At 37.0% G+C, this 25212-nt stretch overlaps 1 protein-coding gene across 2 annotated transcripts in view; it reads left to right on the top strand.

Annotated features, from left to right (window-relative positions):
* The window catches only part of NBEA (neurobeachin), a 510633-nt gene that overhangs the window by 388697 nt on the left and 96724 nt on the right, over positions 1–25212 (top strand). For both annotated transcript variants that reach the window (XM_010572746.1, XM_010572747.1), the window contains 3 exons: positions 14452–14569; positions 15401–15503; positions 21383–21498. In XM_010572746.1, coding sequence (XP_010571048.1) covers positions 14452–14569; positions 15401–15503; positions 21383–21498 — 337 coding nt within the window. The remainder of the gene's footprint in view (positions 1–14451; positions 14570–15400; positions 15504–21382; positions 21499–25212) is intronic.

Genomic DNA, 25212 nt, shown 5'->3' on the forward strand with positions numbered 1-25212 from the left:
CCAATTACAAGAAAGGTTAAGAGTTTTATAGTGCCAGAAACATGCCATCTACATGAGAAAATAGTATCATTACCAGCAATCCACACTGTTAAATACATTGCTGTCTGATGCTGCCAGAAACGTAAGCTGTTTATGTTCTTCAGGGTTTTTTGGAAGCTGCCAGAGTTTTCTGGTGGTATCGTCAGGCTTTGGTGTGGTACATCAAAAATCTACGTGGTTATAGATTACAAAACTGTTAAAGCTAGTAATAAAACGATTTGAAAGCATTAGGCACGTTGCACATCACAATGTTAACTAAATGCGTTCAGACTCTGAGTTTCTTACAGATTTGTATCGGATCTTCACTTTAGGTTTTTATCATAAAGACAAAGGATTTGTACATCATCTATAATTAAGGAATCTCCTATAAAATATTTTTGGAAAGAAAAAAAACACTTAATACCTTATTTTTTTCTATTGCAATTACATAGCACCCCGGACTGGTGACTGTAGTTTGACTCCAGGGTTACCTGCTGTTTTTCTTAGGGAGTGTCACTTGATTCTGGACTTTTTAGGTAGCTGCAACATGCTGGTGTGTAAAACACTGCTCTAGCTACTGGGAATAAAAGGAAAATGTTTACTATTTCACTTAACTTTGCCCTTCTGCTTAGGAGTGTGGCGAGCATTACAGCCTTTTAGTTTTTCTGCATTTAGCTGCTTGCGGCATGAGCACTGCGGCTGGAAACCAAGCCCTTCATTCACAGAAATCCTACCACTTACCTTTCCTTTGTATTGTTAGTTACTGCTGCTTTAGTTCATGGTCTCTATGACAACTGTTTAAATTGGGATGGGCAACTGTCATCTGGAGTATTACTGAAAGAAAAGTGTTAGTGAGCACACAGTTCCATAGATAGAGCATTTCAATATAATCCAATTTTAATTGAGCTCCAGAGACTTTGATGTGCTGCCGAAGGTTGGGAGAGAGCTATTCCAGGGAGAAATTAAAGCAGCCCAGCAAGGCTTCACTACTCCAGACTGTCACCATTTTAAATAAGCATTAGCATCAGACTTAACCTTCCCCTATGAAACATCTCACTTTTTTTTTTCCCCCAGCGTTTTGCTGCCTTTTTTTTTTTTTTTTTTTTCAATACGTATAAAGGGAAAGACACTTTCATCTTTTTATATACATTTCTATATTCCCTTGATTAAGTTTGAAAAGCATGTACTGGACCTGAGATGCATCGGAGGCTGTCTATTGGACCTTGCATTGCAGTTCATAGAAAGAAATAGAAGCAGAGCGAGGATTAGTTTGCAACAGTCAAATGGCATGCGTTGGATTTTCTCTCTAAGACTGCTCTATAAGTTACCCATCCTTGTGGTAAAAAGTTGAGTGGGGACTTATTTTAGCTTGGTTTCATCATTAATTCCCTTTAATGTAAATGAAGAAGAGCAAATATCTCATTGTAGACTCTCTTAGTAACAAAACTAGGTTCTTTCTGTAGCTATGCGTCCACTGGCTGGGGTTTTTTTGTTGTTGTTTGTTTGTGGATAATAGCCAAAAATAGTCATATAACAATTAGCGGACTTATCTCTGGTTTTGCACTGTGAGGAGATTAGAAGGTGACTGTAAACTTTTGAACTGTTGAATTAAAATCTCTTGATTGCATCATATAGTTTAATTACTATATGATCCTTCTGTACCATTTTCTTTGTCTCTCACAAATGTGTACACATACAAAAACTTCTAAAATGAAAGAACATCATAATAATAAAGCAAAACTGAGGATCACTGTATATTTTCCAATATTTCAATATACATTGGACAGCATTGCATGTTAGAGAGCTAAGACACATTTTAACACGATTAATTTTCCTGGCTTTTAATTTTCCCTCTTTTTTTTTTTTTTTTTTTTTTTCTCTTTATAGCTTTCTTGTCTTTCAATGAAAGAAAAGCAAATTTGCAGGGTGCTGAGCTGTCTTTCTGGATGCTCAGTACTCTCAGCTTCTACTCCGAACAGTAGGAGTTGGGATACTCAGCTGCAAAGAAAAGATGCATCTTACAAAACTGAGTCTATCAGAGACAGACTATTACATAGGATGCTTGTATTCTTTAGAAAGAATGTGATATGCATCAAATCCAGACTTAATGGCAGTAGAAATGGAACCATTCACAGTACAGGCAGTAATCTGTCTATACAAGTTAATAGGGTTTATTGTCTACTAAAGCAATTAGCCTGCTACCTACATAAAAGAAAGGTAAGGATCTAGATTAATAGGAGAATTTGAATAGTTGGCTGTTGTAATCTATTAAGAAAAAGTGGAAATATCAAATCTCTTTGTAAAGCTTGAGGTAAATTCCACTTTATCAATAATTTTTTTTTAATTAAACAAATGTTAAGGATAGATTAATTGAGGCTATATGAGGGAACTGTCTTTGACTGGGATTGGCACACTTTTTCATAGTCTCATAGTACCCAGAAGTCCATAAAATCTAAATACCCTCTGTGGTGGAGCAGCTTGTAGTGGGTAAAAGCAGAAGCACATTCACACAAAGCACCTCTACATGCTGACAGGTGTTGCAGTAATTTCATACTGGGAACCTAGAGTTCACCAGAGGAAAGCCTGTTAGTATGCCCAAATTTATGACATGCAGGTTTACATTCCGTTTGGCTAGAAATCCAAAGAGGAGGGAACTCTATACTAAATCTGCTATAGCACTTCTTCCCCCAGCTATTGCAGACATCAGAAGACTATACGTGTGCCCCGGAATCCATTTGTGGTAGCCAGCTGAGTAGACTCTTAATGTACCTCCTAGTTTTCATGAGGGTTTTTTGTACAGGATCACACTCCCCAAAAAATTGTACTTATCTATCATTTTGACCTTTATATTTTTGAAATTAAACAAGCTGATAGTTAACTATGTGTAAGTACGCATAGAATGTACAGAATGCACATAGTAAAAATATTGTGTAAATGTGGCTCCAGTTATTGAAATAAATCTAAAACTCATTTATGGAGTTCCTATATGCAGTTTACATTTGATACATGTTAATTTCTGCAGTTTTTATATTTTGTGCAGATTTATTTTTCAGTGCTTTATTACTGCATCTGATAAAGAAAATGTTCATTAAAGCAAGTATAGAATGTATAGCTGCTTTTTCTGTAATATTAAAGCAAAATAAGTGTAATGAAATGCAAACTAATTAAATGATTATTCAGTTACAGCAGGCAGTTTGCAAGCACTCCAAGTTAAAATTCTCAGAAGAAACATTGCTATTCTTTCCTTGCACAGACTTAGTAATATGAGATAATGTTCCATATATAATAATAAAAAGTATAGTAGAATTTTGTTTGCTACTGGAGCTGTGGATTAGGTTTTTCCCAGTGCTATAATGCCTTGTCTTCTCCAGCAGTGCAAAAGAAACTCATCTTAAGCTCATCTTAAGTGGGTTGATAAAGAATCAGTTGGTATGGCAATATATTAGGAAGATGAAGATATTTTGATGTACGTTCACCATAATTCACAGGCAGTGTAATTGTTCTTTGGGGACGTTAGAAGTTGACATAACATAGAGTAGCCCTGATTCTGCTCTAAATTCCAACACCAAGCAAACTGACTTCCAGGAGTTACTGGTGCTCCACACCCAACACTTCCAGGCACAGCTGAGCATGTGGCAGCTGTAAAATTTTGAATTTCTTGAGGATTATGCTTGTCTGTTACAAACTGTAATACAGAAAGTTTGGGGATGGTGAGGATGTTGTAGATGTATAGTATCTATCACTGTATAAATCCATGTATTTCTTTTTGCTTATAAAAATAAATGTTAAATTTATTGCTAAAATGTCAGCGGTAGAAATTACTCCAGTTATATTCCCAAATGTCAGGATTAATGAAACAGCTTTTGTGTGTGAAGTTAACAACAAAGTATTACTGGTTTATGATCAGTCTTGTATAGGAACAGATACTAGGAACAGAAACGTTAAAAAATTAAGCTCCATAGTAGAAAAAATGTTGTCTTCTAATTACTTTTATAGATCTTAGATCATATGTGTTCTGCACTGAATAAATCAACTGTGTAACTGTTAAAATCCAAGACACTTGCACATATCATCTGTATGACATTGAGTTCACATCTATAAAAAGAGGGACATAAACCTATCTTTCTACCTGTCATTTGGTAGGAAATGGGTAATGTTTAACACAACTCAATAGCTGCACTTTTCTTAAGACCGGTTATAGTGCCTTCAGTTATTATAATGTTAAGGATTTGCATCATGGTATGTCTGAGTCTTTAGACATTTTTTTATTGCATTGCACTTTTGAATAAATATATTGGCATGCAAGTTCTGGAAAAAAAAAAAAAAAAGACCCTGAGGATTTTATGGTGGCTTTATTCTTGGGAGAGAACATATCACATAACTTGTGGATACCATACGTTATTTAATCTTCAAACTATTCCTACATTTTTTTGCTTTTGCTGAGTCCTAAAACTTGATTGAATCACTTATCCTTAGCGCAAGGGAAAAACTAATACACATGAGGAGGAAGTAAGCACCCAAAGACACGTTTTTCAGAACCCGGGGACTCTTATTTCTCTTATTCCTTATGTTTGAAGGGAGCAGGTTGCCTTGTATGTTGGCACATTATGACCAGCGAGCCACACTTGCTTTGCAGTCCCTGCAGAAACACAGCAGGAGTCGGGGAGCTTCTTTTTCTATTGCTTAATCAGTCATACATGTGCGGGAGCTTGCCAGGACCCGCTTGCCCCTGCCTTTCCTTGGGGCAGCGCACAGCCGAGGCAGCGGCTGCGGCTCCCTGGGGCCCGCTCCGGCCCGGGCAGCGAGGAGCACTCATCCAGCCCTGGGCGCGGGGAGCTGGAGCGGACGGCGCTCTTGGGGAAGGGTGTCATTTGGGTAGACATACCTTTGAGATGGAAGGGAACCGAGTGCAAGCGCCTGTCCCAACTTCGCGCTTGGGGCAACAGAGAACTCGTTTGTTTTCGTGCTGGTGTCTGAATCTAGTCCTGCGACTTTTCGTAGGTAAAGCTCTCACAAATTCTGTCAAACCCACCAATATTTCAAGTTTAATAAAACTGCATTTTTCTGTCAAGTAACTATTTAATGAATAAATGTTCAGCTTTGGTTTCAAGTTATAAGCATTTATCAACACTGTCTTCTCCCTGGATCTGTGAGTATTGCAAGTCCTTTCTTTCCATTGCTTTACTTTTGCTAAGGAGATCCAGAATGAACCAGTTGACAGAAAAACAAGCTCTTCATTTTTAATGCTGAAAAAAACTTCTGTGTTTTTGCTCAGATCATATCAATTTTAAATCCTTTTTTTTTTTTTTTTTTTTTTTGGCTTGTCCACTCAAAATGTAATTTGCATGGTTCTAATTGAAAAAAATTGATTGCATTTCACTGAATGTGGTGCTGGGGCAGAATTGCTCAGAGCAGTTTGAGTGTAAGTACTGAGATCACCACTCGCCTGTTTGGATTAATCTCTAACCACGAGATGTAGATTGAGAATGGAAACGGCAGTTCTGTTAAAATTTCTCACTAGATTCGAGTCTGACATCCTGTTATTGCCAAAGTCAACACAAAATCATCTTAAACCTTGTGTGGTAACAGGCACAGTCTACTTCAATCCTGTTGCTAACTAGAACTAATTGAGCTTCTCTACTTCGGATTTTGCCCCAATATTTGTTTCCTCAACCTCTGTGTTTTGAGTTGGGCTGTGGTCTAATATGGCTTTCCATGGCACTGGAGCGTATTTGTCTTTTGCTTCTCCACAGGCACAGTCACCCCAGCCAGCACCATCAGCTTTATTCCCACTTTCAGAATCCTTAAATCAGCTGAAACTTCTGCTTAAGACAGTAATTGTTGCAATTTAGTTTGGAAGTAGAGCCTAAACAAGGCCTCTGCTTACCTTTTCTAAGGTGGTAACGTCTAAATCTGCCACCTCTTTCTGATGCTATTCTTCCCAAGAATTTCAGTCCATTGCCAGCATTTCAGGAGTTACCTAAACCGACAAGCTGTTTGCATGTTGCATAGAAAGGAAACCGTGCAAAGGCACACAGATGTGTAATGCCCATAAAATGAATGATAAAAATCATTATTATTCAGAATTCTGTTTTTGCGAAGATAATGTTTTCCCATGTCAGTAGCACTTGTCCTTGTATTTAAAACTATGCATTGGTGTTTCACAAAAGCAGAATTAGAAATAATGCAGTTAGAATACCTACAATATTCTCTTTAGATTATTTTGATCCGGATGTTAACATTTAGCAACAGTGTTTCCTTATCGAGGAGCAGGGTTTTTTTACTCTAATAACCTTACTGCAGCTGCTTCTCAAGAAATCCCTGTATCCTTTCCATTACTTTCCTCAAACACAAAATCCTAACATGCAAAACTATTTTACCAATGAAAAGAAGAAAATGGCCTGAAAATGGGCCAACTTCAAATAATTTTTCAGATGACTGAAAATGAATGTGGGAATAAGAGCGTCAGTTACTGTCAGCTGAGTGGGCATTGTTTTAATGGATACTGAAGCGGTATGCTGACCAGAGAAATCAAATTTAGAAAAGGCTGGGGTGAACAGAACCTCATGTTCTGTTTCAAAAAAAGGGGCCTCTTGAAAGCTTAAAAAAACATTGCAAGTAGAAGTATAAGCTGAGAAAATTTGGCAAGGAAGTAAAGCCCAAAACCACAAAAATAATATCTGCATTTTTTAGATCCCTGAAGAGGAGGAGAAAAATGAAGCAGGAGTGCCAATATTTATTTAAAAAAAAAAAGTTCTAAAAAAGATTTTTAAAACTGATGTGAATGGAGAAATTATAATGGCACATAATACTCAGCTCATCCTGCAGAGCTGTATCACAAGTACACACATAGTATCACAAGAGCTACTTGGAGGAAAGCTTTTAAGGCTTACAAATAAAGAAACATTTTACACAGAAGAATGTTATAAGGAAGGGGAAAGGAGACCTTAATGTAAAGAGAAATTGAGAACGTTTTACTGGACCAAAGTGTGCAAAGCAAAAATGATAACATGGTATTTTGCTGAGATTTTTAGAAGCGTTTACTCTTATGTGACTATGGGTAGTGAGGCAGAGAGAATGTTCTTAAAGTGTCTTAAATGTATATGAAAAAAGAAAAGAGTAATAAGCCAATGAAACACTAGGATATTAAGTGAATTTGAATTGTCCTTCCTGTCTATTTACATTCTCAGTTTCTCATTTCAGAAAAGCAAAATATAAGGTGTTTCATTATTTGAACTTACCTGATTTTGAGATTTTTAATAAATATGTTTTCTTTATACATTTACATATCTTGGCAGGATATATCCCTTGTTACAGTGTATGCATATTTTCCCTGCTAAATCTGAAAGTTGATCATACTCAGTGCTTCATCAAACATTTTGAAATTATATAATGCTTACTCAAGATGGTATTTCATAAACTCTAAGAGTCTGGTTCCATTCCATTAATGTCTGTCATTTCAGTCTGTATTTAGAATACAAGAAGCAATCGTGCAGTCTGCCACGTACTTGTAGTGAGCTCCATGTTGTTAGATGGTTCTGGAGAAGAAAGTTTGCTGTATGTGCACAGGGGCCATTTTTTTGACCTATGAAGATCTACATTCAGAATTTCACATTTTTCTTGAAGCAAATGGCAATGCTAGCAAACACTTGAAAAAGGGAAATCCGAATCCCTGAGAGGAGAGAATGATTTTCAGTAATTGTTTTCAGGTGTTTCTAACCTCTAAAAGCGTACAATGATGCTGAACTGTTTTATGAATACCTGTTGTGTACCTGGGGCAGGCGCATAAGCCCACTGCTGTAGCTGGCTCTGGACAGCTCGCTGATGAAATATCCATTCACTGTGGTTTGGTTTTGTGAAGTACTCCTGTGTTTTATTGGCAGGCGTCTTCTTTTAAGTGCTGAGGTTGCACACTTGGAAGCATCCTGTAAGACATTGACGTGGGGAAGGTACCAGATAAGTTCCATGAATTTTGTGGTTACCAGGCTGTTAGGAAATGGTTAATATGAAATCAACTGCTGCTTTGTGACTGAAGCATACTATTGCTTGCTATTTCAAATATAACTATAAAGGGTAGTAGTTTTTCCCACCATACTTGCTTTTTTCTTCCCTTCCTTGGCACCTTTTTTTTTTTTCCTTTCCTGCCTATTCATATACAGAAAAGATGAGGTGACCACAAATTTAGGTTTTAGCTTTTTGATTATGGACCTCTTCGCTCACTTTATACAGAAAGCAGGAGATACATTTTTCACCAGACCGTAGGGAGGCAAAAGACGCAAGCAGAACCTTTTGGATAGTTCAAGCCCATCACAACAGTGCTTGGTTATTTTTCAGGAGGGTAGTGTCAGACTAACAAAAATATATATATTTTTTTTTAAGTTTACAACAGAATTTCATTGTAAAAAAAAAAAACACTTTCTCAACCTTAGGGAACATTAAATATTCATGTGACAAGGATGGACAAGGGAGCTTCAGAGAGTTTCTCTTCTCTCCTTGGCAACTGCATTCACAGAAAAGTCTGTCATGAGAAACTATATGCAAGCGCCTGACCTGGAAACCTGGAACACCAAGGCTGTTTTACTTTTGTTCATTTTGATAACATAGGTGTAGGGACTGCAGTGTAACTGAAATGAACCGAGATTTCTTCTTCCTGTCTTTTGTTCAAGGTTGGGAGACATGAGATAGACTTATTAGTTGGCTCTTGCAGGTAATCTGTCTTCCAAAAGTTGGTGATGGTGAATGAAGAATGAAATACAAACAAAAATCCTATTTGAACTAAAGTACCCCTGTATATGGGGATGACAAGGATTTATTTTGTATTGGAAGAAACACAACTTTGCAAACTTAGTTAAGAAAAAAATAAAGACAAAAAAGGTACAGCATATAGTTAGTGCATAAATAAAATAGTTGTAGCTATAATTGCCAGTGTTGAGGAAGACATGCTGAGTTTGGTGAAAATTGCAGCACTGGGCACATAATTCAGAGCACTTAAAACACTGGAAAATAGAGACACCTGAATAAATTATATTAGGGTTATTGGACTGCTGGAGGGGCAAACTGTGAATATACAATACAGTGCTTTTAAGCATACGTCTCCAAACCTTTGAATCAAGTAAAAAGATGAAGGGTTGCTTTGGGTTGGGCTACCAGGACGCAACAGCTTCCCCCTAGACCTTACTCAGTCAAGACAAATCTGTTCAAATGCAGAGCGAATACTTTTTGAAATGTAAAAAATTAAAGTTGAAGAAGTAGGAGGGTAAACTTAGGAGAAGGAAAAAGGATAGATTCATAGAAGTTTCTTGCATCTCTAGAGGAAAAGGAAATAAATACCACTTGGCAAAGACAATGCCCTGTGTTGCCAGGTACCAGAGCCATTGAACAGATAGATGGGATTTTGATGTCTAAACCTAGGACGTGCTGGAGCTCTTTTCTTTAATGTTCTAACTAAAATAGCAGTGTCCAGGTTAAAGATAGTAGTAGCTACACTTAAGCACTGAATAAAACTGTCTTTATAAAATGAAAAACTATCTTCAGTACCAAAATTACAGTATTCTCAGAAGCCCTTCTGGTCACTGATAAAGGGAAAAAAAAAAAAAAAGCTTTTAATTTCAGGAAATGGCCATTTTATTCAGAAAGCATGACTCTGAGGATCATTTTCAGATTTTGAAAAAATAATCTATAGTAACTCTGGAATGTATCTGTGGAAATGCAGCAAAAAATGAACTAGTTCTACTGTATGTAAGTACAAGACAACCACGTCCCTTACTGCTCCTGTTGTTTGGCATTATTAGTACAAAAGGTAAAGAATAATAAAGGAAGTCAGGGAATAAGTGCTTTGAAAATAAAAAAAAAAATCACAAAACCCAACAACAAAGTTATATTACATATTAGTAGATATATGCATTTTGCACTAGGTATAAACAAACCTTGACAAATGTTACAAGTATCAGTTGATACTTCCATTGAGGAATCAGGTTAGAATTAAAATACCCTGAACCAGAAATCTGGTTCCAAAAGGCAAATGATGAATTCCCATTGAAAACAATAGATTAAATTCACATACATAGGCATTAATGAATCACTCCAAAGGGCTATTTTTTAAAAAAAAGGAAATATTGAGCAATAAGCAACAATTCTTTGCAACATGCCGGAGAAGTGACCATTGTTACCATAAAGTTAGCGACTGAGAACAGATAGGACTTGTACAGGCTGCTTTCCTTGATTTCTTTATAGCACCTGATTTTGTGATTATTTCAATTCCAGAAACAATAATCAAAAGAAAAGGGCCAGAATATCCTTTTGCATGCAGTGTCTGGTGCTATGAGGTACCAAAACATGGCATAAAGCAGCAAAAATAAGCCTCAATACTAAAGTGTTTCTCCTGTGGACATAACCTATCAGGAATTCTAGCAGAATGAAAACTAGTATTTCTGGTCTTCCTGTTAATGCAATATTTCAAAATTCCAGCTGTTAATTAACAATTGATTTATTATCAGTAATTGAATAATTACTGAAGTAGGTTTATGATTAAAAATGTCTTGGCTCTTAATTGGAAAAAAAAAGGAGAGGTCTTGATTACATCAGAAATAAAATTAAAATAGTGCAGCCTTCATATCTGAGCCAAGTAGGAAAGCACTTCAGTAATGGTTCTGCTTCTCTTCTGTAGAGCCTTCCATCTGAACATCCCAAGCTGCTTTACTAACCTAATCTAAGTAAGTGTCACCAGTAGATGTTTTTCCATTTCACGAAATCCTGAGATTTGGAGACTTCTCATTCCCTTGTTAGGGTGACAACTTCATCTTATTGCAATGCATCCTAGCAAATTTTTATTCTTGGTTTATCAGCTGGCCAGTGGACCCATTACTACCTTTAAAACATATCCATATTTCTGAGTAAACGAAAAGGTTTTACAAGGAAAAATGAGCTTTGAAGCAAACAATTGCAGCTGATACTAAAAATGAAAAGTGTCCTCAGTTCAAACATAGACATTGTTGGTTGGCTGGTTGGTTTTTATTTTATTAAAACCAGCTTATTTAAGATATAGCTAGAATTCTGTGCTTAGTCATGAAGTTTCAGCCATTAAGACATGCCTAGAAGAAGTCTTCACGACTGTTTTTAGGACAAAAACTCATAAAGCTATCAAAATAATGAGCACTGACTTTAAATATAAACGACAACAAAATATTGGATGAAGCACATAGTAATTTTGGCTTCAGATAGCTAGGTAACGTAATTTTGGTGTCTTTTGGTGAACGAAGTGGTAATTTCCATATTTTTATGAATAATGAAATATACAATACATGCAGTCTGTAAAAAATGTAAAATAGCCAGGCCTTCATTCATGTGATATGAGAAAGTGAAATGCTAAAAATCATCCTGGAAATAATAATAATAATAAAAAAATACATATAAACCTTTTAAAGGATTCAAATTCAGAAAAATGAAGTTAATTTGTTTCAGCTCTTATAACAACAACAAGAAAAAATCCTGTAACAATGTCAGTAATTTCTGCTGTAAACTGTAGGTACCTAATAACGGAAGGTTTAATGCATCGCTTGAAAATAGCGTTAGAGGAATGTTATGGAAGATGACAAAAATGGGTAGTATATCTTGGACAGGAAAACAATACAACAGAAATACTGAAATAATTGAGATGATTTGATATTGACATGATAATCTGATATTTGTAGGACTAATAGACAGTTAAGAAGAGTGTAATTGAGGACAGTAATTGAATTATAGACTCCTTCCTTTCCTCTGATTTCCTATCCTTTCTACTGCTTTACTGGAGTGCTCTCTTAAGTCTTTCATTTCATAGTGGGGTGAATGTACCTCTATGAAGTTACAATTGCTTTATACTTGAGTAAGAAGAGGAGGAAGAAAGAGGCAACCTGTGTATGGTCGGTATACAATGTGCTTTTAGTGTTGATCTATAATAACTAAGCTGTGGCAGGTATCAAGACATTGTAAATATATTACTGTGAATCATCTAAAATGTTAATACACAGGATACAGTCAGTATTAAACATTTTTCTTTAGAAAACAATAGGACAACTGGAAACATTTTTGAAAAAAAAAAAAAGTGAATTCCTGAAGCACGGTGTTTTGTCCAGGTACTAGTTCTTTGGCTAATCTGCTGGCTGCTCTAGATCTGGTTACGGCTATATACATTTCAAACTCCTCCCTCTGGGAGACTGTTTTCATCTTGAGCTTTTTAAACTTGAGTGTTTTCCTCCCTATTTCCTCTCTGTATCTTAAGAACCTGTGTATTTACCAAAATTATGTATCGGCAGCAGAATACATTCAAAGAAGGAGGGTGCTGAAATCTTCACAGTCATTGTTCTTAACCATCTGAATTTCACATACACAATACCAGCTGTATCCTAGCATCTGATCTCAATGAAAGACTGAAGGAAAATTTGGTTTATTTAGCTCATCAAAGAGAAAGCTAAGCAGTAACTGGCTCACAGTCTGTAATAACTGACACAAGGAAAAGTTATCTGATACTAGAAGACTCTCTAATCTCACAGACAAAGGTGTCACAAGATCTAGTGGCGAGAAGCTGAAGTCAACAGAATTAAAAGTAAAAATAAGGTGCAGATTTCTAACCACTGCAAGAATTTAGCATGTGAGGTGGTAATGCCACAGCTGGCCTGTGACTGAATGGAGGGAACATATAGTCTCTTGCGTGTGTCTGGGGGACCTCCAAAGAAATCAAGCCCCTTCCCTTCTTCAAGGCTGTGTGTAGTTAGCGTGGAGAGCTGGGTGAAGGAGACAGTGCCATCAGCCACAGCATTGCTCTGAGTTTTGTCAGTCATTTCTTCTTGTAGACAGTACAGGGGGCTCAGTGTGTTCCTCTGTCCAGTCTCCGTCAAGGACAGAAGTAACATCTGAACGCTCCTCCGTGTGCTGAAGCACATTTGTATCGTCACTGTTGTTACCGTTACCTCTGCCATAGACTCATCATGGTTATGAGAAAAAAGTTAGGGAGAACAAATTAACAACAATCCGTGGAGCTCTTTTAACACCATGTGTATAAACTTAAATTAGCTTTTTCCTATATGAAGACATGTTACTAACTTGAAGCTACATCACTGAAAAAACTGAAGGAATACAATTTCCGTTACCTCACGCCTGAAGGATCGTTGACAGCAGCAACATGTGGTCTCCCTAACATTCAGAAGGTGGGGGAGGTCATGATTACAGAAAGCAAAGACCTCAACGGAGTAAGTAAAGCACTGCAAGCTGGTGTACCAAGAGTTTCTGTGCACCTAATGGACAACAGAGAAATTCAGTCTCTCCAGTCTGAAGCCTTCTTTTTGCATTTCCCTTTATTGAAAGTGTTCCTTGTGTTTCTTCGTTTCACTGAGGCTGCAATTCTCTCAAGTAACTGCAGCCCCGGGGAAGGCAGAGTCTGCAGAGCACGGGATACGCGGTTGGGTGGAGTGAGGGGACGGTCCCATCCCAAATGTCTGACTCCTTGTAGGATGAAGCGTCAGGGTCTCAGCTATGGGCAGAGCCCACCTGAGCAGAGGTGGAGGGCTGAGGGCAGCCTTCCAGCTGATGAAAAGGATTGGAAGAGGGTTGTTCTACAATGTGTGATACTGCTGGAATGATAATTCACAGATGAGATAAGTTAATAAAGCTGATACCTAATTAAATTGTGTCTTTTTGTCTGTTTTCCTGAACTTCCGGAACACTGAAAGAAGAGTGAAAAAGATTATCTAGGTATCAACATCTAGTCTTAGACCAATACCTTCAATTGAGAAACTGACAAATTGGAAAACCAATGCTAATTTTTAACTATTTTATTTTAAAATGTCTCCACATTAATTTTAAAATGCAAAAATATAAATTGTGACTTTTTTTTCATGGGTTGGGGTATTAGATGTACTCAACTTTAGAAAAATTATGGTGTTGACATACTGTTCTAGTTAATTTCTGTGTTTATTAATGGAATGGCGGGAGTTCCAATTTATGACTCTGAAGTGAACGTGAATAGCAGGTTCTATTTTTTTGGTTGTACTTTGCACTAGGTAGCCTCAGAAGTAAATCTGTTATCCGATACCTAACTGACAACTGTGTCATGCACACTGTTGGAAGAAAATACAGCTAAGCATAATTGCGACTGTGTCCATCAGCCTGTGCTTGCTTGTAGAGTTTGGAGTTTTTTGAGGGAAATAAGTTGATGTGACTCGTGAGAAATAGGTTGTAGGAGTATCAGGTTACGGTACTTACCGATATTTTTCTAACAGCTATACTTCATTGCATTTTTTAAAAAACATTTAAGTTCATGTTTTTACTTACAGTTTTTAAGTGTTAGATACGATTAACTTAATTGTACTTCATTGATGGGTAAAACTTACTATGTTCTTATGCAATATTTTAATGAAAAAATCCTGCTAATAACTGTCACCTTGACTTTCTTTAAAGGTCCTTGCCTATACAGAAGGCCTTCATGGAAAATGGATGTTCAGTGAGATTCGAGCTGTTTTTTCAAGACGTTATCTTCTCCAGAACACAGCTTTGGAAGTGTTTATGGCAAACAGAAGTATGTCTTTGTTTATTTTGTTGCATAAAAATGTGCTAGTAGTTATTTTGTGTTATTTATTAATCTTAGAATTTAAACTCTGTGCTTCCTTTGATAAAATGCTTATGTCTCTGTTCAGTAATGATTACTCTTGCATGTATTCATTGCATATCATATTAAAATCAATCACATAAATCGATCTCGCTGCTTTCTGTGCAGCAGTGAGATTTATTTATAAAAACACATCATTGCAATTGGTAAATTCTTCAAATGTTTGATATTTTAGTGGAATATCCATAAGGATATTTCCTTTTCTAATTGTACACTGAGTTAAAGTAAAAAGGACCAGATCAATAAATGGGTCCACTCAGGTTTCTGTACGTGCTACCCTGAATCCGGGTTGAGTGGTTGGTGAGGGGTGTCAGTGGTCTTTTGCCCTGAGGAGCTCTGATGTAAGTTCTGATTTCAGCTGGAGACGGAATTAAACGCTTTCTGGTCCTGTGTGTTTTAAAGCACCAGTTAGAAGACCAAATGCCATGCCAACTACCGAATAGCTTCCCAGCCTGATACGAGGTTATATGGCTTAATGGTAGGCTGTGGGTCCTCTGAAGTATACCTCACTTCAGGTCTTCTGCCAGATGGGAGAGTTAGGGCCAAGACGTTAACCAGCTCATGGTACATAGGTATGAAGTATGCCAGGAGTTTCTGTTCGAACTTGGATCCCCAAGAGGATAAAAGCGGAAGTGACTCCTCTTCCCAAATAAAAACCAGAGCGTTTTAAAAATATATGCAGGTAGAGAAACAGACCGCTGCAGATGGTTTACTAGTCTGTATTTTCTCTTCTTCATTTAGCTTCTGTTATGTTTAATTTTCCTGACCAAGCAACGGTGAAAAAAGTTGTGTACAGCTTGCCACGTGTTGGAGTAGGAACCAGCTATGGTTTGCCACAAGCCAGGTAATTTAATTAAAATAGTTTGTATATATTGTGTTTATTACATTGTACAAATGATATTTAAAACATGTCAATAGTACAACTTTATTCCTGTCATGAAACTCTAGATTTTCTCTTTCTTAAGGTTAGTTTGAGAAACAATACCCTTTACTTACTATATTGCCTGTTACTATGGAATAGAAGTAAAAGTATTGTAAATTAGATTTATTTTTTTTTGTAATCATTACAGGAAATAAGTACCTTCCAGTGAAGGACTAGAAAAAACACTTATACCTTATCTCTTCAAAGTCTTGTTTTCAGTCAGGTTTTATAAATGTGTAGACAAATGTTCATCCTTGCTGTGATTGTTAGGCAGGACATGGAGCTAAACTTGACTAGGTTTTGTGTTTGCTGAATGAAAATTATTTTTTTACATGTATATCTTCTCACTTGTCTTTTATGTGAATGTGTGTGGGTTTTACTTCATTGCTCATCAGTAGAGTGGTTATTTTGCAATTTCCAAATTTCTTCCATTCATTAGTATAATGCATTATTCTTCTGTTTCCAAAATTAAGGAGGATATATATTTTGAAAAGACCAGCTAAGGTTCAGTTGTAGAGATTTTCACATACTATGGTCAAGTACAGTTTTTATTATCTCATCAACATCAATATCCAATCAGCCTATGGTCAGAAATAAGGCTTGAAATTGTCAGATCCTATACTATAAAAGAATTCATATTTCAGTGATGGGTTAGATGATTTTCTTGTGTATTTCACTGAGTTGTGGAGGGAAATTTCCTGCCTCCATTTTTTTGTTTGTTTGTTTTTTTTGTTTAGAAATGTCTCTTCAGACCTAAAATTATTTTTGAGGGTCTATCAGCAAAGTTTGGTGAAAAATGTTTAGGTTCAGGATTAATTTCTGGTCAACACGAAAGAATAATAAATAAATAGAAGGGAGTGAGGGAACAGCAGGAAATTCACAAAATATGGTGCTTTGGGTTCAGATCTCCATTTGGCTTGACTGGGCCAAAAGCCAATGACTTAATCATCAGTGTAATGTCTGGGATGTGTCTTTCTCTTTCTTTAAGTCATTTCCTACAAACTGGAAGTTCACATTGTCCTTGTTTTATCCCAGTGCTGAATGTGGAAATACTCTGAAGTGTCAAAGCGTTTGTAGGATTGGAGAACTATTTCATTCCCAGCTGAACATCATTTCCTGTCATGAGCTCAAGAGCCTCATGATGCCTAAGGCTTGATCTCCTGAATGTGCTGAAGTTCTTAGGCAAACTGCCAAATTTCTCAAGTTTTCACTGAGATCAAGGGGAAGTTGGGGCATTTCTTTGGAAGGTGCATCTTGTTAATATTTGCATTGCTCTTCCAAATACTCAAATTAAAGGAATTGCTGTCTCTAAATGGAAAGTAATAGTATTCTTTTCTGAAATAAAAATGGCCACATGTTCTAGAACAAACAAAATGCAAATTTCTCAATCAGAATTTCATATCTACAGTGACATTTTTTACTTTTGAAATTCATATCCTTTGTGCATTATTCAGTGAATAATTGTCTGAAAAAGTTTGTTGATATATAATTATTTAGAAAAGTTTCAGCTTCACTATTATAAGCAGTTATTTCCATACCTTTTTGATTAAAGTTCAATTTGAATCGAAAATGAGCTTGCTAGCCTTCAGAATAAATCTGGCATATGGTAGCGAAGTTGTTTTTCTTTCTTGTTTTTGCGTAATCATGGTATGATTTATGCACAATAAAGACCCTGTAATCATGGTTTTTCCTTTTTGTCTGTCTACATACCCTTATTGTCTTCAATAGGATTGCAGTGGAGTAACTGAAGGAAAATCTGGCTCTATAACTGCTCTGTAGTTAATATTTTATTGATGTTAAAGTACAGTTTCCCTTCCTATGAATATGTTTGCTCTGGAATGCTCATTTTAAAAATTATGCTTATTTGTGTAACTAACATAAGGAGAAATTATGCTGAGTAACCAAAAGAACCTGCTATGCTGAGTAAAATATCATTTTTTTTATAACCAATTTTCCAGATTAAGCTGTACTTTAAAATATTTTAACAAAAGCAGATCTTTCTGGTTGTTTTGCTTGAGTTCTTTAGTTTTATTTTTGTAAATAATACTTCCTCTCTGATACTACTCTGATAAACATTTCATCCAAAGTTAATTACATTATCATGAAGAATTGCATTCACAATGGAAACATTCTGAAGGAGTAAATTACTTTTAATGCAGTACATAGACTTTAAGTGCATTTTTGTTTTCATGGAGAAATCCTGCGATTGACAGAGATGGAAGGAAATAGAAGGAAAAAGCAATGTTTATGATCTTCTAATGGCACAAAGGATTAGAAGCAGGCAAACTAGTATCTGTTCCCAAGACTGTTATAGACCTGCTGTTCTGAGCAAGTCTCCAGTTCGCCTTTTTGCTACCTTTCCCAACAGCCTGTCTAATGCTTTGATTCGACAAAGCATTCAAGCCTGTGCTTAATGTTACAAAGAAGTAATTATGTCCTTAAAATTAGTCACATGTTGAAGAGTTCGGTCTGATTTCGTAATCAAATTCATCTGTCTTTGATAAATGCATTTTCACTGTTCCTGAAACATGTTGCATTGACTGGAGTTTCCTTATGACCTTGCCATATGATACAACTGGGCAGACAGTACTGTGCCTTTTATTTAACCAATTTCTACAGATCTGTATGATTCTACATAGGTAGAGTAATATCCACATTTATACAACACTATTAGCAGGCCACTTTTTAGAGTTCTGACACCTCAGGTGTAATTTACAGATGAATTTTTATGGAGGGTAACATCACAGCTTAGAAACCAGCTGTGAGCTGCCTGACAGTTTTGTAAGTGTACAGAGATCAAAAAATTGGTAAAAGATATGATATCATACTTCACCACTAAAGATGTGCTAGCACATTCCACTGAAATTCTGTGGGCTATTAATGCATTAGGTAAAACAATGGCTCCAGTTATTAAAGCTAAGAAATACAAATGATGAAGTTTTTGCTGAAAGAAAACATATTTTGGCTGGTACGGTAGCTCTATTCAATGTCAGCTCAGCTCTGCCACTTACTCCACATCAGTAGCTTGGTGATGGATTTCCAGATCTCAGTGTAGCTGGTTGCAGAGGTTGGATTTTGGGAAGGGAGAGGGATAAGAAAACCAAGATTTGATGTCATCAAAGAATAAAACCCCTTTTAGGGTTTTGATTAAAAGTAAACATTGATGAGTCTTTTGTCAGAAGCCAGTGACTTTCCCAAGCCTTTTTCTTTTTTTTTTTTTTTTCTGAACAGGAGCAACACAACACAAAACGTCACATAGGTGCTACATTTTTGACAAGATACTTAAAGATTCTTTGTATGAGATTGGATTGTAGCTAACTAAATTAAAAGTGATTGTGAAAGGGGGTGGGTCATGCTCCACATACGGGATACATAACATCCCTTCCCTCAACAAAATGCCATGAAGTGTTTTCTAAACATATTTAAAGCATATAAAACTTGAAAAATTGGATCATCCCCTTGTACATCAGAGAGTCCTCTGCAGTTTCCATTTTGAGTAGCTATTTCACGGTTCTCTAGAAGCAAAGGAAGCACATTCATTTGTGCATCTTCATATTGGTGATGGCATATCGAAGGAGAGAAATGGTTTGATCAAAGTTGGGTGGATTTAGCAAAACAGAAAACAGTGGGTCTTCCTGTGTTAACTGAAACAAGCAGGTGTGGAACCAATTTATTGTGCATAATTTTTTCCAGTCTCTGCTGAAATAACTATGAATCTTTCAAACACCTTAGATATGGAGTAAATAAGGAGCTTTTTTAGTATATTTTGATTTTCTGTAGAGTTCACTCAAATCAGGCATTCAAATGTGAAGTCCAGCACTTGACATTTTATAGATTTTTGAGACTCCCTGGGAGACTGTGGGTAAAGTCTAAAAGCAGCTACTAAGCTGTACTGATGCATAAATGTTGTTTTGTCATGGGAGGAACAGAAAGTCTGTGACAGAATTGCTTTGTAAATTTAATGATCTCTTTAGTATTTTATTTTCTGTATTTATTAATTTGTGTGTAGTGTTAGTTGAAATTTACTGGGAATAATACGCCTTTGAGAATGCCACTGTAAAAGTAATTGTTGTCCTATAAAATGCAATATAAAATATGATTATATTCAGATAATTCCTTAGATAAATTGTTTGGAAGAAGCATAATAGAAACGACTTAAAAAATTTTTGTAATGTCTCCTACATACTAATAAAAAGTATTTACCACTGGCATCCTACAATCTACTGTAAAATAAGGCTAGCCAAGCTGGCAAGACCTTATGTACTATTTTAGGTAAAAACGGAGATTAAAAAAAAAAAGAAAAAAGTGTGCCTACAGTTGCATGGTCATTTTTGTATGCCCAATTTGTAAGCCTAAGTGTGGCAGACATTGACAACCTACACATTGACAATTTAGACATATGATTGTGATAACTGTACACTCCAATCTCATACCAATATTCATCCTTTCTCCAGAAATAGGGTTTAGTGCATGTGTAGGAGTATGTATATATATCTTTAGAAGTAGATGGTCCACATTTTTGTAATCGCTGCCCAATTTGACACCTTGTATGTGGCTTCATTTTAAAAAAATACTCGGCATTTAGAGTCAAGAAATAGTACGCTTAGTGTGTTTAGTGTGCAAGTGAAAGCTGAAGCATTGGGTGTCCGTATTTACTCTTGACAAGCTATATAAATACTAGATATATTCTTTAAATTCATGAATAGGCTACACATTAGGGGTCCTTTTTTTTTTTTAACAGGTATAAACATTTTTCTCTATTTTGATCCATTTATAAGATTTAAATTTCTGTAAAAACAGTATCTGAGGAAATGAATTTTTTCTCCTTCCAAAGATTTTCCTAGTCGTCTTTTCAGCAAGGACTACTTCCTCTAGAAATGAGTTGTGAGCAGTGAGGCTATTTCTGTTTTTTTCAGATTTTTTTCTCTAATGCATTAGTCTAGACTGAATCTGGTCCCCTATATTTTACCAGCCAGGGCCAGTATATACTATGGGTAATTTAGAACTTGGTGCACGGTATTTGGTTATTGTGATGTTGTCAAATTGAATACAGAAGGGCTGAAGCTTTCTGTTTTTCTCTTCCTTGGCACAGTAGTTTGGTTCTTTCTCCCTTAACCAGTCATTTAAGTTTTAGAAAATGTGTGGAAATTGAGTATCTTAGAAGCTTCTACTCCTCTTCCTGATTTGAATGAAATGCAATTCAGAAGTTGTTATGGAGAGACAGGCAGATGGACATGTGAGCAGCTAACTGAATAAACCTTGTTTCTTTCAGAAACCAGGCTATAAATAGAAATCTCAAAGCTTACTGGGATACAGGAAGGGATCATGGGTAGCTGACCATGGAGGAGGTGCACAAATTGTGGAATAAATATCTTCAGCCCATGTGCTGGAAATATATGGCACTTTAATCTATCACTCACTCACCTTAATGAACTTATCTCAATGTATCCTTTTGAAACAGGGAAATGGTATTATGCTTTTATTCCTGCTGGACAAGCCAGGCACCAGGAGGTCTGCAGTTTCTTTTACTTCCAGTCTTTTAACCAGATTCACAATAAAATAAAACACAAAATATGTTATTCTGAATTATTACAATGCTGTAGTACTGGTAAAATAAAATACAGCTCTTAATTTTAGTAATTTCTCAAATAAGGGTAATAGTGTGTTCTTGACTTCATTAAATGAAATAAAAAAGCCTCTGAGAGAATCTGAAATTAATCACACTAATAACATTGCCCTACATCTTAACATTTAATGAGGCTCTTAAAAAAAAAAAATCATTCTTTAAATGTATTTCCTAGGAGAATCTCTCTGGCCACTCCCCGACAGCTTTATAAATCCTCCAACATGACTCAGCGCTGGCAGAGACGGGAGATATCTAACTTTGAATACTTGATGTTCCTCAACACTATAGCAGGTAAGGCTTCTGACTCTTTAATCCTTCATAATATGTTTACGTTTGTCAAAGTCTTAAGCACCGTGACTTGATAGAATACATTTATCCCTCTAGAATTCAGCTGCGGCTTTATGATAGATTCTGAAACACACACATTAAATTTTATCAGAAAATGCACAACCTATCGCTGAGACTTTAGATTCATGTATTGTGGAGGCTGTTCCTTGCTCCCCTTCTGCCATTTCCTCTGCTGACAGCTTTGTCTGAAGCTTTATTAGAGTCAACAAACCATTGCCAGAGAGTGTCTGGAAATAATAATGGGAAAATGTAATTTCGCTACTTCATCATTCTCAGCAACAGCAACTAGACAGCAGAATAACAACAGTATTCTGCCCAGTACAGATGTCACCTGGATTGTGGTATGATTAGATTACAGCATCTTTTCTCATTTAGTTCTTTGAGCTGAAATATAATATCAGATTAGGTATTTAAAAGGAGAAATAACTGCCATAGACATCCATTCGTTATTGGCAAAAGAAGAGCTTTTCTGGCAATTATCATTAATTAAACATTCACGATGGCATTATTCCTTTCACCTTTCCCTTTTCTATGCGTTAACTCCTGTGGTAATTTTAAATGTAAAACCCAGCAGTTTTCTACACCATACACAAAGATTTCCAGGAGGTTGTCTGCTATTACGATTCCTGCCTGTAGCACACATGCTGCTTATGAACCTGCCTGCAGAGAGCCTTCCTCAGACATTTCACTCCAGCGAGCTTTAATTTGAAACCCAAATTAAATTCCACCAGGCATCACTTTGTACTCCAGTGTTACAACTCTCATCTCTACTTGGTCCTGACTTTTATGCTCGAGGTTATCCTCAGGCCAGACATAAGACAAACGCAAGCATGAAACCCGAAGGTAGCACCCGTTGCGCTGGCCGGTCGGAGGATGGTCACTGTGTTCTTCCCGGTAGGGCGGTGGCAGAATTCAGGAGCTGTCAAACTCGCTTGCTTTGAACCTTCAGGCTTTTCCTTCCGTGCTTATATGGTGGACATCTTCCAGGCATCCAGTCTTACAGACGTTAATAAATGTGTCACGAAATCATCCCAGGGTGATACAGAAGTGCTACCACTGAACAGCTGGAAACCGGGGGGCACGTTTCCCTTGTGCAGCGGAGCACAAAGCAGAGTCCCTGAAGCTACCGGAGACCTGGGCTGGAAAGTCCAGATGGTGCGGTCCAATGCAGTCTCGCCAGCTCGGTCCCTGAGCGTTATGGCCACAGTCCGGTGGATCCGTGCCAAAGGAAGGAGCCCTGCTGAGGGTGCATTACCTCTGGCGGAGCACCGCAAGGATGCCGCTATCCCGCTTCTGGACGCTGGCCTGCCTCCAGCAGCTCCGCCTCTCGTGCGGATCCGCTGCCCTTCAGGCGATGGGGAAATGCAGGCAGAGCCTCACGGGCTCCCTGACCGCCTCACCCGAGCCTGGAGGGTTCACTGGAGAGCTGGGAAAGTCAACTTAGGTCCCTTCAGTCCTTGTCCCATACATTATTGACAGAACCGTCCTTCACTTCTAATTTCCTTTTTATGTATTCATTTCTTCTGTAAGCGGTGTGTCTAAACTCTTTAAATGAGAGTGGACAAGAGCTGAGCCAATTTTTGATAAATTACTTTTCATTTTTAATCAGTTTAAAACTCCAAGGTCATTTATTTTTAGGTACATCATCAAAGCATCCAAACCTGGAAGGCATCGTTATGTCTGAAGTCAATTAGGAATTGCAGTGACACTCACACTAAAGTATCCATCAGTAAACAAGCTTCAGCCTGAAGAGATTCCTTCAGAGTATCTCAGAGGTCTTAAGAAAAATGTTTTTTTGACCTGTTGTTTGATACTAGTACTGCTAGGCAGGCTTTATAGCCAAAAACCTGGGTGGTCGCATGAGGCAAGTTTCTCTTACTGTCATCTAGTGTCATTCACCTGCCTTACAACAGGCTGGGCTGACATTTGTATTCCAGGTACCACCGGCTATGCCCAAGGTTTTGAGGATTACTGACTCTTTTTTTTCTCTGTGTGTGTGTGTGTCTATGAGCTTGTATTGTATTTGGAAAAGCTTACAGCAGCTTGGTCAGTACCTCAGTAGTGTCTCTCTCTGACTCAAAGCACTTAATTTCTGGCAGATTTTTGGTATCAGTCTCTTACTGGTAAATCTCATTTGTTCATGTAATCTCGTTTTAATTGTATAAGCTCACTTGCTCATTTTTACAGCATTACCTACCATCTTAAGAAGTCTTTCAACAGTGCATGATCAAATTCAAATTTAGGTAAAGACTGTGTTCCCTGAAAGAGAGGGTGGTAAATTTGAGTCTCTAGAAGAAATTCAGCCTAACTCTTTGTCTCCATCTTGTACTGACTGACTTATTTCATAAAGTCATTCTTTTTAATGATGCTTGTGGGTCACATGAATCAACAAATAAATGTTTTCTGAAGGAGAGCCAATATGCTGATTTTTAAAAGTTTTGGAAGTGACCAGTATTGGTTAAATAAAAATTGATACCCATGCATACTCTTCCGCTAAGATGTGAGCAAGGTGTTGAGTAACATTTGAAGACCTTTTCCTTGTCATAAAGAATATCCCTTACTCTAATTTTTATTTCATACCCATCTGCATTGCTTGGCTTTTGCTAATGGGTCCTTACCAATCTATGTATTTTCTGTTCTGTTTTCATTTTCCAAGAAGGGTAACAGTCATTAAGTTAGTTGGGAAGAAAGTATCACTGTACGATCTCATAAAAGATTTTGGAGGAATGTCTAAAAGCAGCTGAGATTCATCTGATAGTGTTCCAGCAGGATTAGTGAAATAACGGGTCCTGCTGACATCTGCTATGACTATTGCATGTTAGAATGGCCTTCAGTGCAAAGAGCTTGTAAGAAAGCATGATTGCACTGCTGTATTATGTGCTTTCTATTTCTGCTTCTTCATTTTTTGAAGATTTTGAAGATTCATGGTCTATATGAACATAGATAAATAGATTTCAGTTGGTAATGTCATTATAACATCTGCACTCACTGATGCGCTCTCATAGAAACTCATGATTTTTTTTGAAAATTAGAATAAAATTTACCTTTGATAGCTGAACTCCCTGCCAACGATACACACACAAAAAATCTTTTCTGAAAACAACATAAGAGAATTAAAACTGACTGAAACCTAACAGGCAATTCTACACATGACAATAAACATTTTATTCCAGTTTGGAACAAATCCTTAAGTTTTTGAACTCTTTGATAGAAGCAAAAATTCCCGTTATTTTTTGGAAGATCAATGTGGGTTTGTAGTTGTAATGAAGTCTGCACTTCAGCTAGGAAGCTGACTTCCAAAAACTCACGAAGAACTTGGGGGTATTGCAAAGAATCTCATCATAAAGTTCCTGGCAAGCCAGAAACCCACCCACAATGAAGTGCACGTGAGCTCCAAGTCCGACGGCGGTGGAGAAAGCTTCAGAACAGAACTATATGTTAGAAAGCCTAGAAGTTCTTACGTCCCCAGGCTGTTTTCTGGCTCCCCCGTTGGATGGCACTGTACTGCCAGGGGCTGAGATCTGGGGAACTGTGGGGTCGATTGCTCCGAGGCAGCCTGAACGACACCACTGGTTTTACAGCTGTGCCTATATTTCTGTAAATTTTCTGCTGAAAGATATTTCTCCAGAACATTATTTTACAACAAATAGGCGTTTT

This window comes from Haliaeetus leucocephalus, unplaced genomic scaffold (assembly GCF_000737465.1).
Source record: "Haliaeetus leucocephalus isolate CR32 unplaced genomic scaffold, Haliaeetus_leucocephalus-4.0 Scaffold351, whole genome shotgun sequence".
Classification (NCBI taxonomy): Eukaryota; Metazoa; Chordata; class Aves; order Accipitriformes; family Accipitridae; genus Haliaeetus; species Haliaeetus leucocephalus.